The 13,327-nt window shown below is 33.6% G+C and overlaps 1 protein-coding gene and 1 long non-coding RNA gene across 2 annotated transcripts in view; one reads left to right on the top strand and one right to left on the bottom strand.

The window, feature by feature from the left end:
• The window catches only part of LOC149491504 (uncharacterized), a 37,168-nt gene extending 31,462 nt beyond the window's left edge, over positions 1 to 5,706 (bottom strand). The window contains exon 1 of the mRNA XM_089697489.1: positions 5,507 to 5,706. Within this exon, the coding sequence (XP_089553615.1) occupies positions 5,507 to 5,549 (43 nt within the window). The 5' untranslated portion in view covers positions 5,550 to 5,706. The remainder of the gene's footprint in view (positions 1 to 5,506) is intronic.
• The window catches only part of LOC149491498 (uncharacterized), a 151,459-nt gene that overhangs the window by 22,887 nt on the left and 115,245 nt on the right, over positions 1 to 13,327 (top strand). The window lies entirely within an intron of this gene.

The following is a 13,327-nucleotide window of genomic DNA, read 5'->3' as shown; positions in this document are numbered from 1 at the left end:
ACTTCACAAACTATACATATTTTGAAGTACCTAAATAGCAGAATACAGTGAAAATTTTGAAAAGTATTAAGAAGTCTATAAGTTTAACTAAAATCTTACTAAAATATAATATCCGTTTAGTTAAAAATTGTGTGAAATTTTAAATACTAAAAAACATGTTTTAATGATAAAGTCAAATAAATGTTAATATTTTTAGGGTTCCGTACCGAAAGGGTAAAACTATTACTGAGACTTCATTGTCTGTCTGTCTGTCTCAAGGCTGTATCTCATAAACCCTGATAGCTAGAAAGCTGAAATTTTCACAAATGATGTATTTCTGTTGCCGCTATAACAACATACTAAAAATTAAAAAAGGGGGCGTTCCCATAGTACGGAACCCTTAGTGCACGAGTCCGACTCGCGCTTGGCCGGTTTTTTTATTATTATTCAGAATAATAAAATAAACTCGTCAAATAAAAATGGTTACCGATCCTTGATAAATGTTTGAATTAAATCTGTCTGTTGAAGTGGGTCAAATTCGAGTCTAAGGGCGCGTTCCCACTATGTCGTAACGACTAATTTATCGTTCGACGACTGTCGTCTCTACCTGTTCCCATTATAACGATTGTTTGTCGTCAACATTTTTTATCGTTTAGCGACTGTCGTATCTAGCTGTTCCCATTGGATCGCGACGACATTTTATCGTTTCCTGGCAGTCGCTTTGTCGTTTACACATCATCAGCAAGCTACAAATCTAGTCGCCTCTGCGTTCGCTTGGTGATTACTCTCCTGAGTTCAATGGACGTCATAGAGTTGCCGTCCACGATTTTTTATCGTTTTACGACTGTCGTGCTTGCCGTTCCCACTGTCACGACAAAGTGTCGTCACTGCAAAAACTGTCGTAGACGACAGTAAATTGTGTCGTTCTAAATGTGAACACCTCCATTTAAACATATAAGCCACGACACTTAAAACTACACGATTATCTGTCGTCACGACACGGTGGGAACGCGCCCTAAAGCAGTCGTTTACATACAAACGTACAGGTGAAGCTTATATATACATAAGCGTGTTGAAAACGATACAATTATTATCCAATAAACAAGGTAAAAGGTAGAACTATTCCATTACCATAAACTCCTGTTAAACATCTATTTTAAAATTGCTTCAAAAATATTCAATTGTTGCCTTCTTTAATATGTAAATGTAAATTGGAAGGTGTTGGAAGTGATGTTAATGACCTAATAACAACTTTGGCAACTTCCCTTAGAAATCTGACCTGATTTGTGGAACGACCTCAACGTATGAAGAAATGATATATATAATAATTGCCTCAAAGATTCTTGTTAATAGATTACAATATGGTTAACACGTATTACTTTCAATAGCATAGGATTATAATTTATAATTCGCTTCCAAGAACATCTCGTATTTGATAACGTTTTTGTTTAAGATTATAATCAAATCATTTATCTACAACTAGCGGTCCGCCCCGGCTTCGCCCGTGGTAGGTACATATTTACGTTTTCTCTACATAAAAACCATCCTCGTACTTCAAGGAATATAATTAAAAAAAGAATTATCGAAATCGGTTCAGCCGTTCTCGAGTTATGCGCTTACCAACACATTTTGCGATTCATTTTTATATATAAGACTAGCGGTCCGCCCCGGCTTCGCCCGTGGTACATATTTACGTTTTCTCTACATAAAAACCATCCTCGTACTTCAAGGAATATAATAAAAAAAGAATTATCGAAATCGGTTCAGCCGTTCTCGAGTTATGCGCTTACCAACACATTTTGCGATTCATTTTTATATATAAGATTATTAAAAAGCAGTTGTAATAAAATATGAAGGTGCCTATTGGGACTAAACGAGATAAGAAAATTCTAAGAGCTCAAAAAATTTAAAAATAAAATTTCAACTTTAGTATCGTTTCAGCTCGTAATAAGTACCTAGTTCAAAGTTGGTACATTTTCAACAAAAAGTAACCATTTAATATCATCTAAATTGCTAGACAGTTTTTTTTAAATATATGAAGTTAATGACGCAAATGCTGCACGTATGTGGCCCAGGTCTCTCGTGAAGGAATGCAGGCAGCCTCATTGCCTAACTTTCACTTTATACCTTTTTATTGCTTTTTTCACACGTTTTTGTCACATTTAATCGCGTTAAATTTAGATGTCGTTAGGTTTTTTGCGATGTAAAAGTCTAAAGCGTAAATAAACAACGTAATACAGACGGTACTAAAAGTTAAAAGATTATATTAAAACTGTTTCATTGATTGAATAAAGCTTAAAGACTAGTTGGTCTTAGCGTGATGATATATAGCCCAAAGCCTTGCTCGATAAACGGGCTATCCAACACCGAAATATTTATTCAGATCGGACCAGTAGTTCTTGAGATTAGTGCGTTCAAACAAACAAACTCTTCAGCTTTATAATATTAGTATAGATGGGCTTAAAACGGATTGTATTTACTCTAAGTATGTACACTAATGTTATAGACTAACTCTTACTGTTTTTAAAAGGATGGACCAATATACAACATCGAAGGTAATTTACTAAAAGCAGGCACGACTGTAAAACTATCCCATAATGCATTTACACACATAAAAACTACATTCCTTGAACGTCAGAATGATTGCCGCACCCTACACAACTCATAATGCTACATTTTTTGTTACAACACAAGCTTAAGCGATTTTTTTTAACAAATTCTTAACAATAGGCCTGTATCATTTTGATGCATTCATCCTTCTTCTATAGTTTTAGAATATTGTACCGAATTAACACGAACAATTTGAAAAAATAAAAGCAATTCACTTTCACTCTGTAAATATAAACTTTAACGAAATAAGTATTATAATATGATAGATGTTACATAACTTGAACTTAAAACTAAAAAGTACAAAAATAAGGTTAAAATAAAAAAAGAAATACTTAATAATAAATTATCAAAACTAAAATATTAGGTACTAGAGTAGTTGTTACAGAAAGGGAGACCTCTCAGCATGTGCTGCATCTGCAAAGCAGACACAGTGCTGATTTTCAGAGGTTCCCTTCAGGTGGCAGTTGGAGAACAGTTCTTAAAATTTTTTAAATGTATCCCAAAGGCCTGTAATAGAAGCGACGAGGTATAAAAATAAAATAGTTTGGAAAATCCAAAAGTGCACGCCTGATAATTTTTTTTAAATAATTATTTATTAATTATTATTTTTGTTTATTTAATAACAATTAAACCACATCGAATCAGACCCTGAAAAATGAAAGGGTTCTATTCCTGAGCATACTCAAGCGTAAGAGAAAAAAAAAGACTCGATTAGTAAAGTATTTCGGTCGCTATCGTGTTAACAAGAAAAAGGATCCGCACATACAGACACACGGACGTCCAAGACAGAACTTTTTTAAACTGTTTTTTATCTAGTTTAAATAACAAAAATGACATAAAAATATCATGAACGTTAAAAATAGTGTTTTTTCTTAATATGTGTGTGTATGTATTATCTTACAAGTGCAATGTATGATACATAAAGACATTTTAAGTTTGAAAAATCAGATGTTTTGCGCGAAGTGACAGTAGTACCCACCTCAACGCTTCGCTTATGAGGCGTGCAATATATACTACTTATATACTATATACTACCTATATACTTTATACTACGCAGACAAAGCTGTTGGATGGTATATTTTCATGTGCATTTTATATTTTGTTTGCGAAACAAATAGTAGTAGTGCTATGTTCATTCATCACTACTAAGTTGTAAAGCTTGCAAAGGTATTGTCGTGAAGAAAACAAACATTTAATAAACGTTGTTAATGATTTATACTATAATTTATAACAGTAACATTTGAGCAAATAAACATGGTAGCAAAGCGGATGGGGACTAACTTCCGCTGCAGGGAGGGGAAGCCCAAAAACTTATAATCGTACAACACATGTCATTTTTAGGGTTCCGTACCAAAAAGGTAAAACGGGACCCTGTTACCAAGTCTTCGTTGTCTGTCTGTCTATTGCCGCTATAACAACATTTAATAAAGAATACTAAAAATTATAAAAAAAACATATTACCCCCATAGTACGGAACCCTTCGTGCGCGAGTCCGACTCGCACTTGGCCGGTTTATTTAAAGAAAATTATCACACATTTCTTATAATACACGAGGCACCTACTGAAAATCATGTACTCGATAATTTGATAGATAATATGATGATAGATAATCGAAGTAGAAGTATGAGAAATTTTTATTCGTAAATCTATTTGTTTTAAAAAATAATTGTAGCATTTTCACAATTATTATTTATATATTACTTCATTATATTACTTACTTATTATATTACTTCTTATAAGAACTTTCAAATAAGTAGTCTGCATGTGTAAATGTAATCTGTATATATGTAAACATATTTTCAGTTCATCCTATCATTAAATTCAAGCGTGTAGAGGTAATACCTACATATTTTTAAAAATATGATCATACTAGCTTTCCGCCCGCGGCTTCGCCCGCGTTTTCAAAGAAAAACCAGCAAGGTTCCCGTTCCCGTGGGATTTCCGGGATAAAACCTATTCTATGTGTTAATCCAAGTTACCCTCTGTATGTGTGCTAAATTTCGTTTTCTTTTTGTTTTCTTTTTTATATGCTGTTTTTCTTTTTTAATAATAGAACATGTTGTGTGGTCGTAATGAATTTTTGAACTTTGTTATATTAAATCATGTATGACTGTTATGTTCTTATAAAAATAAAATAAAATAAAAAAAATAAAATTTCATTGTAAGTAATCGGTTCAGAAGTATTTGCGTGAAAGGATAACAAACACACACATACACATCCTCACAAACTTTCGCATTTATAATATTAGTACGATAGTAAGATGGTAGAAATTAGAGGGACAAATATCTATTCAAAATGTTTATCTACTTAAATAAACGTATATAATATCATGTACAATAATTATATCACTGCATATCAATGCACATTATATTGTCTAGATTTAATTTATGTAAATTACATTATTTGGCCGATATTTTAAAATAAACGGATTAGACGTTAGATAATTCACGCATTACAAACGCATGTAGAATAGCCATTTGTACCAAGTCATAATCATCTTAGGTACTATGCAAGCGCATTAATATAGTCTTTCCTACATTACACGTGTGTAAATAAAAACAAATTAGTGAAGCAGTAAGTGTATTGCCCGGCGATGCACGCGATGCAAACGGAATTAATTTTTCTATCTCGAAAGTCGAAATATAAAATATTATAATATGAGGGTATCTTTATATATTCCAACACGACACCTCGTGGTTAAGTATGTAAAGTATGTAAATTAATATTAACGTAAAACGCACAATAGATACAAAAATTCATAGTAAAAGCACAGATTACTACGTGTAAAATCACTAAAAGCATAAAATTCAACAATACAGAGAGAAAATCGTCGTAGGTCTATAAGATTACTCTGAAAGTGGATCATCTCAACATCTCAACAATTTTTACGTAGTAATTAAATAAATCGTTACATACCTTGCAGTAGAACGAAGACAGCAGAAAAATATAGTCCATCCATGATCGGGCGTAATTCACGTTAATTTCACACACGTGTTTCGTATCCGTTGAAAAGTAAGGTCATGGCGCGTGCAGTACTCTTGGAAGATCGTGTTCGACTGAGGTCTGTCTGTACGGGTCACGGTGCGCTGCGGAAGTGCGGACAAGTGCGCCGGCGCATCGCAGGTAGGACCACAGAGTAGAGTAGTACGGTAGGCAACGCAAGCCACAGAGTAAGCATACGCTGCAAACTTTCGCGTGCCCATAAAATATTACAATCGCTCGCGTCGCATCACTCGCCCGCAGTACGTGTTATGCGTTACAATAATTATTGTCATCTACATAATATATCTGGCTATTGGGCCAGTGGGTGAATACATTAATTATATTTTATGATTGTAATTATGCGTGTCGTTTAAACATGTACAGAGTATTAAGTTAAATGTAAATATTTGTTCATGCTTTAAAACGTAAATAATGAAAAAATAATAATAAATAGAAAATAAAAGATAATTCTGAATATTGATCCTATGAACTTACCTTTTTATAAATTTCGTCTGTGTCCAAATCGTTAGGTATCTGTATTTCTCGTAAGTAGTTATTAAATAATAATTCTTTTTATAATTATATGTTTAAAGTAGTGCTTATATAATATTACTTGCGTGTTAAAATAATTTTATCCAATTTCTTAATTAATAAAATAATAAGCAATAGATCTTCGTACAAAACTTTGAATTGGTTTCATTTTTCATTTTCCGAACGAACGCAGTCATAATATCGTCACTAGAATAAAATTCTAATAAATTAGCACTCACCCGCATTTATTCCTTTATTTGTTAATGTCAATTAAAGTAACTCATTGCATTATATTATTTTAGAATAAGTCAATTGTAAAGTTATATTCAAAAAACTTTACAGTAATACACACCCGTTGAACTCTTTTCAATGAAAAATAAAAGATATTTTTAATTAGTGATGTTTTAAATGGATTGTATGTATTTTTTAAGTAGTAAGTATATATAAGTATTTTCATGTGTTATTTATGATATAGAATAATTAAAATATATAGAAACGTCATGCGATAAATATCACGAAATAATAGTGAAATTCCGGCCTTATACGAAACATTGAGGCCGCCATAGAAACCGCCGATAATGGTCTCACAGAACCAAAAATGATACGAATGCCCCACAAATAACTTTAACAAAGAGTCATGGAGTAAAAGTGGATGGATTAATTTTAGGTGTCGATTTCCTGTAGAGAAATAGACACTATAGTCACTAGTATTATTATGTGACTTCAAAGAGCGACCGAAAAAAAGGTGGCTCGTATCCGTATTTAGGTACGATTTAAAAAATGTGTGCACGCTTCATCGTAGCTTTTGATATTTTTCGTTCCCATACTAGCATTAGCTACTATGTATTAAGTATTCTGTGCCAATCCTAAAAATGCGAATATTTAAAGATGACTTTCAAGGTATATATTTGTGCCATAACGATAACATGCCTAGGTCAAGAACTTAAAATGATCTAGATAGTAGTAGTAGAGAATAGTCTGTAATATTCTAAGACTAAGACGAATTATAATATACAAGATAAGCGATGGATTTGGATTATTATGTACATACTACTTACACTAATCTATACATAGGTATAATAAAATGGTAGGAAAATCAAAACTGCTTTTGTATGTCCGGGATAAACACAAAAACTACTACATGGATTTACTTTCAAATTTGGTACCGATAGCTACCTACATGCTAAGCTAAGCTAGATACCTAATGAAGGACATAGTTTTACCCCGGAAATCCCACGGGAACGGGAACTATGCGGGTTTTTCTTTGAAAGCTAGTATAGGCTGTAGGGACGCAACTATTACGATTTGAGTAATTTGGAAGTTTTCAATTAATTAAGCAGGTTATCTCTGACATAAAACTTATGTACAAAATACATATAAAAGTATAGCAGAACAAGAATAACAATAATTATTCATATTTGCGAGAAAGTTAGTTGGTTCACAGAGAATTTAAAAAGCAAATAATAATTCTAATACATGAAAAATTATTTAAATAAATGTATATTATTTTTGTTATGGGATAAATAATAAGTTTAGCTTTCTTATTTATATATATGTATTGCGAAAGTGCGTTACATTTATATATAGTTCATAACTATAGAGTAAAGAATAATCCATACTATACTAAATATTATAAATGCGAAAGTAACTCTGTCTGTCTGTCTGTTACTCAATCACGCCTTAACTACTGAACCAATTTGCATGAAATTTGGTATAGAGATATTTTGATACCCGAAAAAGGACATAGGCTACTTTTTACCCCGGGAAATAGGATAGGTTTTATCCCGGAAATCCCACGGGAATGGGAGCTATGCGGGTTTTTCTTTGACTGCGCGGGCGAAGCTGCGGGTGGAAAGCTAGTAGTGACATAAATCAACATCGTATAAAATTATTCTCAGTTTTTCCAGTAGCGTGTAAAAAATGTAGTACTTATGTTAATTAATTTTTTCTACACCTATAATTGATAAATATATTAGATACAATTACATAATTAAATAATGTCTTCCTATATAATGTTATGTGTATTTATTGTTGTGTGTTTTATAAATAAAATAAATAAATAGTTGAAGGCATACCTAATATACTACTAATATTCATTAATTTTAGTGTACCTAGTTTAGGTTTGAATTAAAAACAGATGGACACGATGAACTTAAGTGGTTAAAAAATAAGCTTAAATATGAAGAAATCTGTTTCGTGATAGAATCAACTGAAAGTACGTTGATATTTCAGTCACTCAGCCAGTCCTTTGCGTTTTATATACTTACCTAAATATTATTGAGATTATGTATATTACTCTTATTACATTACATAAAACAGACATAAATTTAAGATGCATGTATATTATAATATCGTGAGAAGCAAAGTTTTTGTGGTCTCTGATTTAGATTCAAAGGGATCGGATATGGTAGGTACCGAACCTAGTTGTTAAAATTACTTAGCGTTTATTAATGTATGCTTTAGTAGAAGGTTGAATTTGCAAACAAATCAATGAAATAGCATAAAATCTTTTTTTTTTTTATTAATTCGACTAGCCTTTAATCTAGATATCTAATGTAGATTAAAGGCTAGTCGTGTAGCTAAAGTGTATATTGTGCGACCTAATCTATACATAAAATAAAATTGCAGGGAATCAAAACTGTGCAGGGGATATTTTTTTAAAGAATACTTGGGGCGTGCCGCGTGAGCTTTGATAATCGAATGTATTCGATTATCAAAGCCAAAATAAAAAAATTTGAATTTTTGTCTGTTTGCCTGTATTATGTCTGGGCTAAACTCAAAAAATATTGAATGGATTTAATTCAAAAGGTGAAAGGTCATAGGATTCGATTTATCCCGTATGTTCTACGGGAACGGAAAATATGCGGGTTTTCCTTTGACTACGCGGGCGAAGCCGCTGGTGGAAAGCTAGTCTTAAATTTTTAAATATTGTTCTTATCATAATATCTTTAGATTTTGCCGACGTATGTATAATGTATTGTATTGTGCTGAAATTGAAATAATTAAACTCTATGGGTGTAAATATACTTATTTTTAAAATATTACTCTACATTGTAAATTAATTTGCGCTCTAATTAACAGTCATTGAGCTAGTATTCGTCGTCAGTCCCTCGTCATATTATCAATATATGCCTTAAATGGAACCGTACATGATTGCTCATGTACGACATTCCTCAAAAATTGAATAAAGTGTGCCTTCTTAATGCCAGACAGTATAGTGTCAGTGCCAATCCCAGTGCTCGCACACGGCAGTTATATATTTTTGGAAAAAAATAACATTGGCGGGATTTACGAGGCATCTCATTTCAACATGTGCCCTCTAGAGTTGCCTCATGTAAATTATTTCGTACACAAAACATTGTTACCTTTGACCTTACAGCGATTTACACAGATTTAACGCCATCTATTTTAGTCTAATGTAAAATATTTTGTAAGGTTCAGGGAGGGAAAATACTGTTTTCTTTTTTCGAATATAAATGTTTTTTACTATGTAAAATTATATTGGAATTAGTGTATGTGGGTGTATCAATTTTATTTTATGCTAGCTTTTAGCAGCACCGCAGCTTCGCCCGCGACTCGCGGGCTTCGAGGCCAAAATATTTTTTATGGATATGAAACGTTAATTCACCGCGGTAAAAAGTCCGCGGCAAAAATCTCCTTACCCTTTCCAGTCCTAACTAAATGTATGCGATACCTAGGAACATTACTAATATTTATTGTATTGCATACTTTTTGTTTTTATAGGGCGCAATAACGTAAGAACTACAGATTTTTTTAACCAATAATAAGACCCTAAGCCTGAACCAAATCCTTTAGTTTTTTTTTTTCACCAACATATACCAAACCACCCCTAATGGGGCGATTACACCTAACGAGTACAGTGGCGAGTCAGTGTCCTCGGCCAAGTGCTCTGTTGGTATAAACACTTTAACGAGTGCTCGGCCGAGAAGAGCGGCGAGAGAGTCACTAGAATCCCAATTTGTTTACTAGGCCGAGTACCCACCTCCCCGCTTCATTCTTCTGCCCCCGCAGCGACTCGCTATCCCGCTCGGCACGTATAAACACGCACTCGCTTGTCACTCGGCCACTCGCCACTCGTTCGTTATTCGTCATCAAGCAGTGTACGTGTTTGTGTATTTTTTCAAACAATTTATCAAAATCTCAATTAAAATGGCCGCTAATAACGAATGGTTCTATGGCTGGTTCACACTTTGATTAGTGCGAGTGCAGGTGATGAGTAGTACTACGTGTGGACAGCGACTGTTTAGTGCGAGTGTTTAGTAGGCTGTGTAGTAAAGTGAATAGAAGCGTGTTCTATTTTTTTGCGAGTGGACTGCGAGTAGCCACGTCCCGCGCGCCCTCCCTTCCCCCTCACTCGCAGCGTGCCTGCACTCGCACTAATCACCTGCACTCGCAGTCAATTGGACACTACTCGCACTACACACCTGCACTCGCACTAATCACCTGCACTCGCAGTCAATTGGACACTACTCGCACTACACACCTGCACTCGCACTAATCACCTGCACTCACACTAATCAAAGTGTGAACCTAACTGCAATTCATTAAAAAGGCTATTTGTTGCTCCAAGGGCATTTCACCTTAAAATCCATTGTCTGGTCCAAATTCGTTGATCTTCCTCTTCTAATAAATCCCACAATTCGTTAATAATATTTGGTAACAGCCGATTTAAAACCCGTTTAAATTCTTTGTTTTTTTCGATCCATTGCAGACGTCGCGTCGTGATTAAAACTGAACTGACTCGCCACTAGTGTAAATGCGTGTAAACACCAACTCGGTTCGGCAACTCTCTCGGCCGAGAGCTTATTTACTGACTCGCCACTGTACTCGTTAGGTGTAATCGCCCCATTAACTAACCCATTTATACAGACGCATGCTCTTAACATTCCTGCGCATCGTGAAAGGATACATACACGTGTCACTGGCCATAATCAACACGAAAATGGTTCGTCACAGATAATCTATATTGTCCTCACCAGCCTTCACGCCATACCAAACCCTAAAGCTAAAGAACAAAGCATATTTTCATTCTGCAAATAAATATTTGACGAGAACGTATGGAATGTAGCTAGTTATTTAATATCGTCAATTTAAGGTAGCCTAGTTGCCAACTGCTAAGGCATGGCTTAGGTCCATAAACACAATGGTTCTAATTTCTATGGGCATGGGCTGATAGCTGTGAAAGCTTATTTACCAGCCTATTAACCAAGTACAAGAAGAACAACTTGAATGCTTAAAATGTGTGATCAGGTTTTTAATTGTTCTGGATTCTGGCTCGCCGAATCAGGTGTTGGTGAAAACTAATTACCGTACTTCTCCAAAAAGTTTAAAGGGTGAAGGATAAGTTAATAATCTAGAATCTAGATTATCAACGACATTACGTATCACGAAAAATAATCAATAGGTATAATAATAATCTATTTAGGTACTTAGGTATATAGGTTTAATATATAAAATATGTTGAGTCGTTTGCACAATACACAATTCAAATCAAATCAAATCACACATACAAACATACATATTTGCAACCTTGCGCAGGTATTGCAATACAGTGGATAATTATTATTACTTATTGTACAATGTACCTACACGTTATATTATTATAACAAAATATGAAAGTCTTTTACTTTATATGCGAATATTATTATGGCCAGACAATTGTTTTTCTTTTTCTTTTTTGCAAAGTTTATGAACATTGTCCAATTTGGCGAGTACTAAGAATTTTGGGGGTTCTAACTAGGGTTGCCAACCGTACTATAATATATAGTATTGTACTATATTTCGGGTCTGCGTACTATATACTGTTGAAAACATATATAGTACGCAAAAATACTATATTTTCAACACCGACAAATGTAACAAACAAATCCTTCATTTAAAAAAAAATAAGAACGCGCCTTTTAATTCATATGATGGCTAAGTCATATAACCTATTGCGCATATACAGAGTTACCGGGAAAGTCGTATAGAATATTGAAGGACGTTATTATTCAGGTCATTTCTGATCGAATTGGTCCCATAATATGGTATCCGAAACTTAACCGTTATGGAGATATTGAATTAATTTTATTATTAAATTTATATTGAAGCTGTTAGTAATAGGTTCAGTTTTTATTGATCATTTTTATTAATTGGCATGTCTTCTAATTGGAAACATAAAAAACCGAGCCCTAGTAGCTCCAATCGAAAAAAATCGATAGAAAAGCCAAAAGAAATAGTATTTTTATTAAATATCTTTAAAATTCAATATCTCCATAACGGTTAAGTTTCGGATACCATATTATGGGACCAATTTGATCAGAAATGACCTGAATAATAACGTCCTGCAATATTCTGTACGACTTTCCCGGTAACTCTGTATACCAGTGGCGAGAAGAAAGAAACAGAAGTAGTGTATCATTGATAAAAAATGAGCTTTTGATTTATATTAATGATATTAATCTAAAAATTGAATGTGTTAAATAGCATATGACACTTTTATTTTAAACAAAAAGCTGTTACACAGTGCGAGAAGTGCAAAAAATATAGTTTTTATAAAAAAAAAATGTTGTCTGGTTTTATGAAACCACGGTAAAAGTGAAACTGTTCCAACGGTTCCGAACACTGCTTTGTGTAGCGCATGTCGCGTGACGGTACACGCGACATGCGCTACACAGACCAAAAAGTTTGAGACGATGTAATAAAAGTTTCAATTAAAAAATACAATATATTTATCTATTTTTTTTTGTTTTCCCATAAAATACTATATTTTTTTAAATGTACTATATTTTTTACACCTTATTTTGGAAAATACTATATTTTGATGATGAAGTGTTGGCAACCCTAGTTCTAACCCCCTTCGAACGAGATGCCTTTTCTTGCTTGTAATCGTATAAGCATTTGCATGGCATTTACAATAAATTTATTAACATAATATTTAATTTGAAATAATACCTTTATTCGGCTCGATGAAGGTCATTCTGAAGAGGATGTTCTACTTTTAACTTTTTGCTTCAGACGTTCTCACTTCATTATTTTCTCAAAAAACACTGCACTGAACACGCAGACCGCATTTAGTCCATGATAGCGATTTCGGATTTTCATACTAATTATTATTCCCTCGGAGAAATGGCTTGTTAATTGCTCCGAGATTATTCCTTTTTTTTTCACTCTTTTACAAATAATTTTGGCGCCAACCCGGGCAACCGGTAATCCACAGATAAC

The sequence above is a fragment of the Colias philodice genome, chromosome 1 (genome assembly GCF_061535455.1).
Source record: "Colias philodice isolate Cphi_HAF_F1 chromosome 1, ilColPhil1 Martin Lab GWU primary, whole genome shotgun sequence".
NCBI classification, from domain to species: Eukaryota; Metazoa; Arthropoda; class Insecta; order Lepidoptera; family Pieridae; genus Colias; species Colias philodice.
The sequence above is the reverse complement of the archived record's forward strand: the minus strand, read 5'-3'. Positions and strand labels throughout refer to the sequence as shown.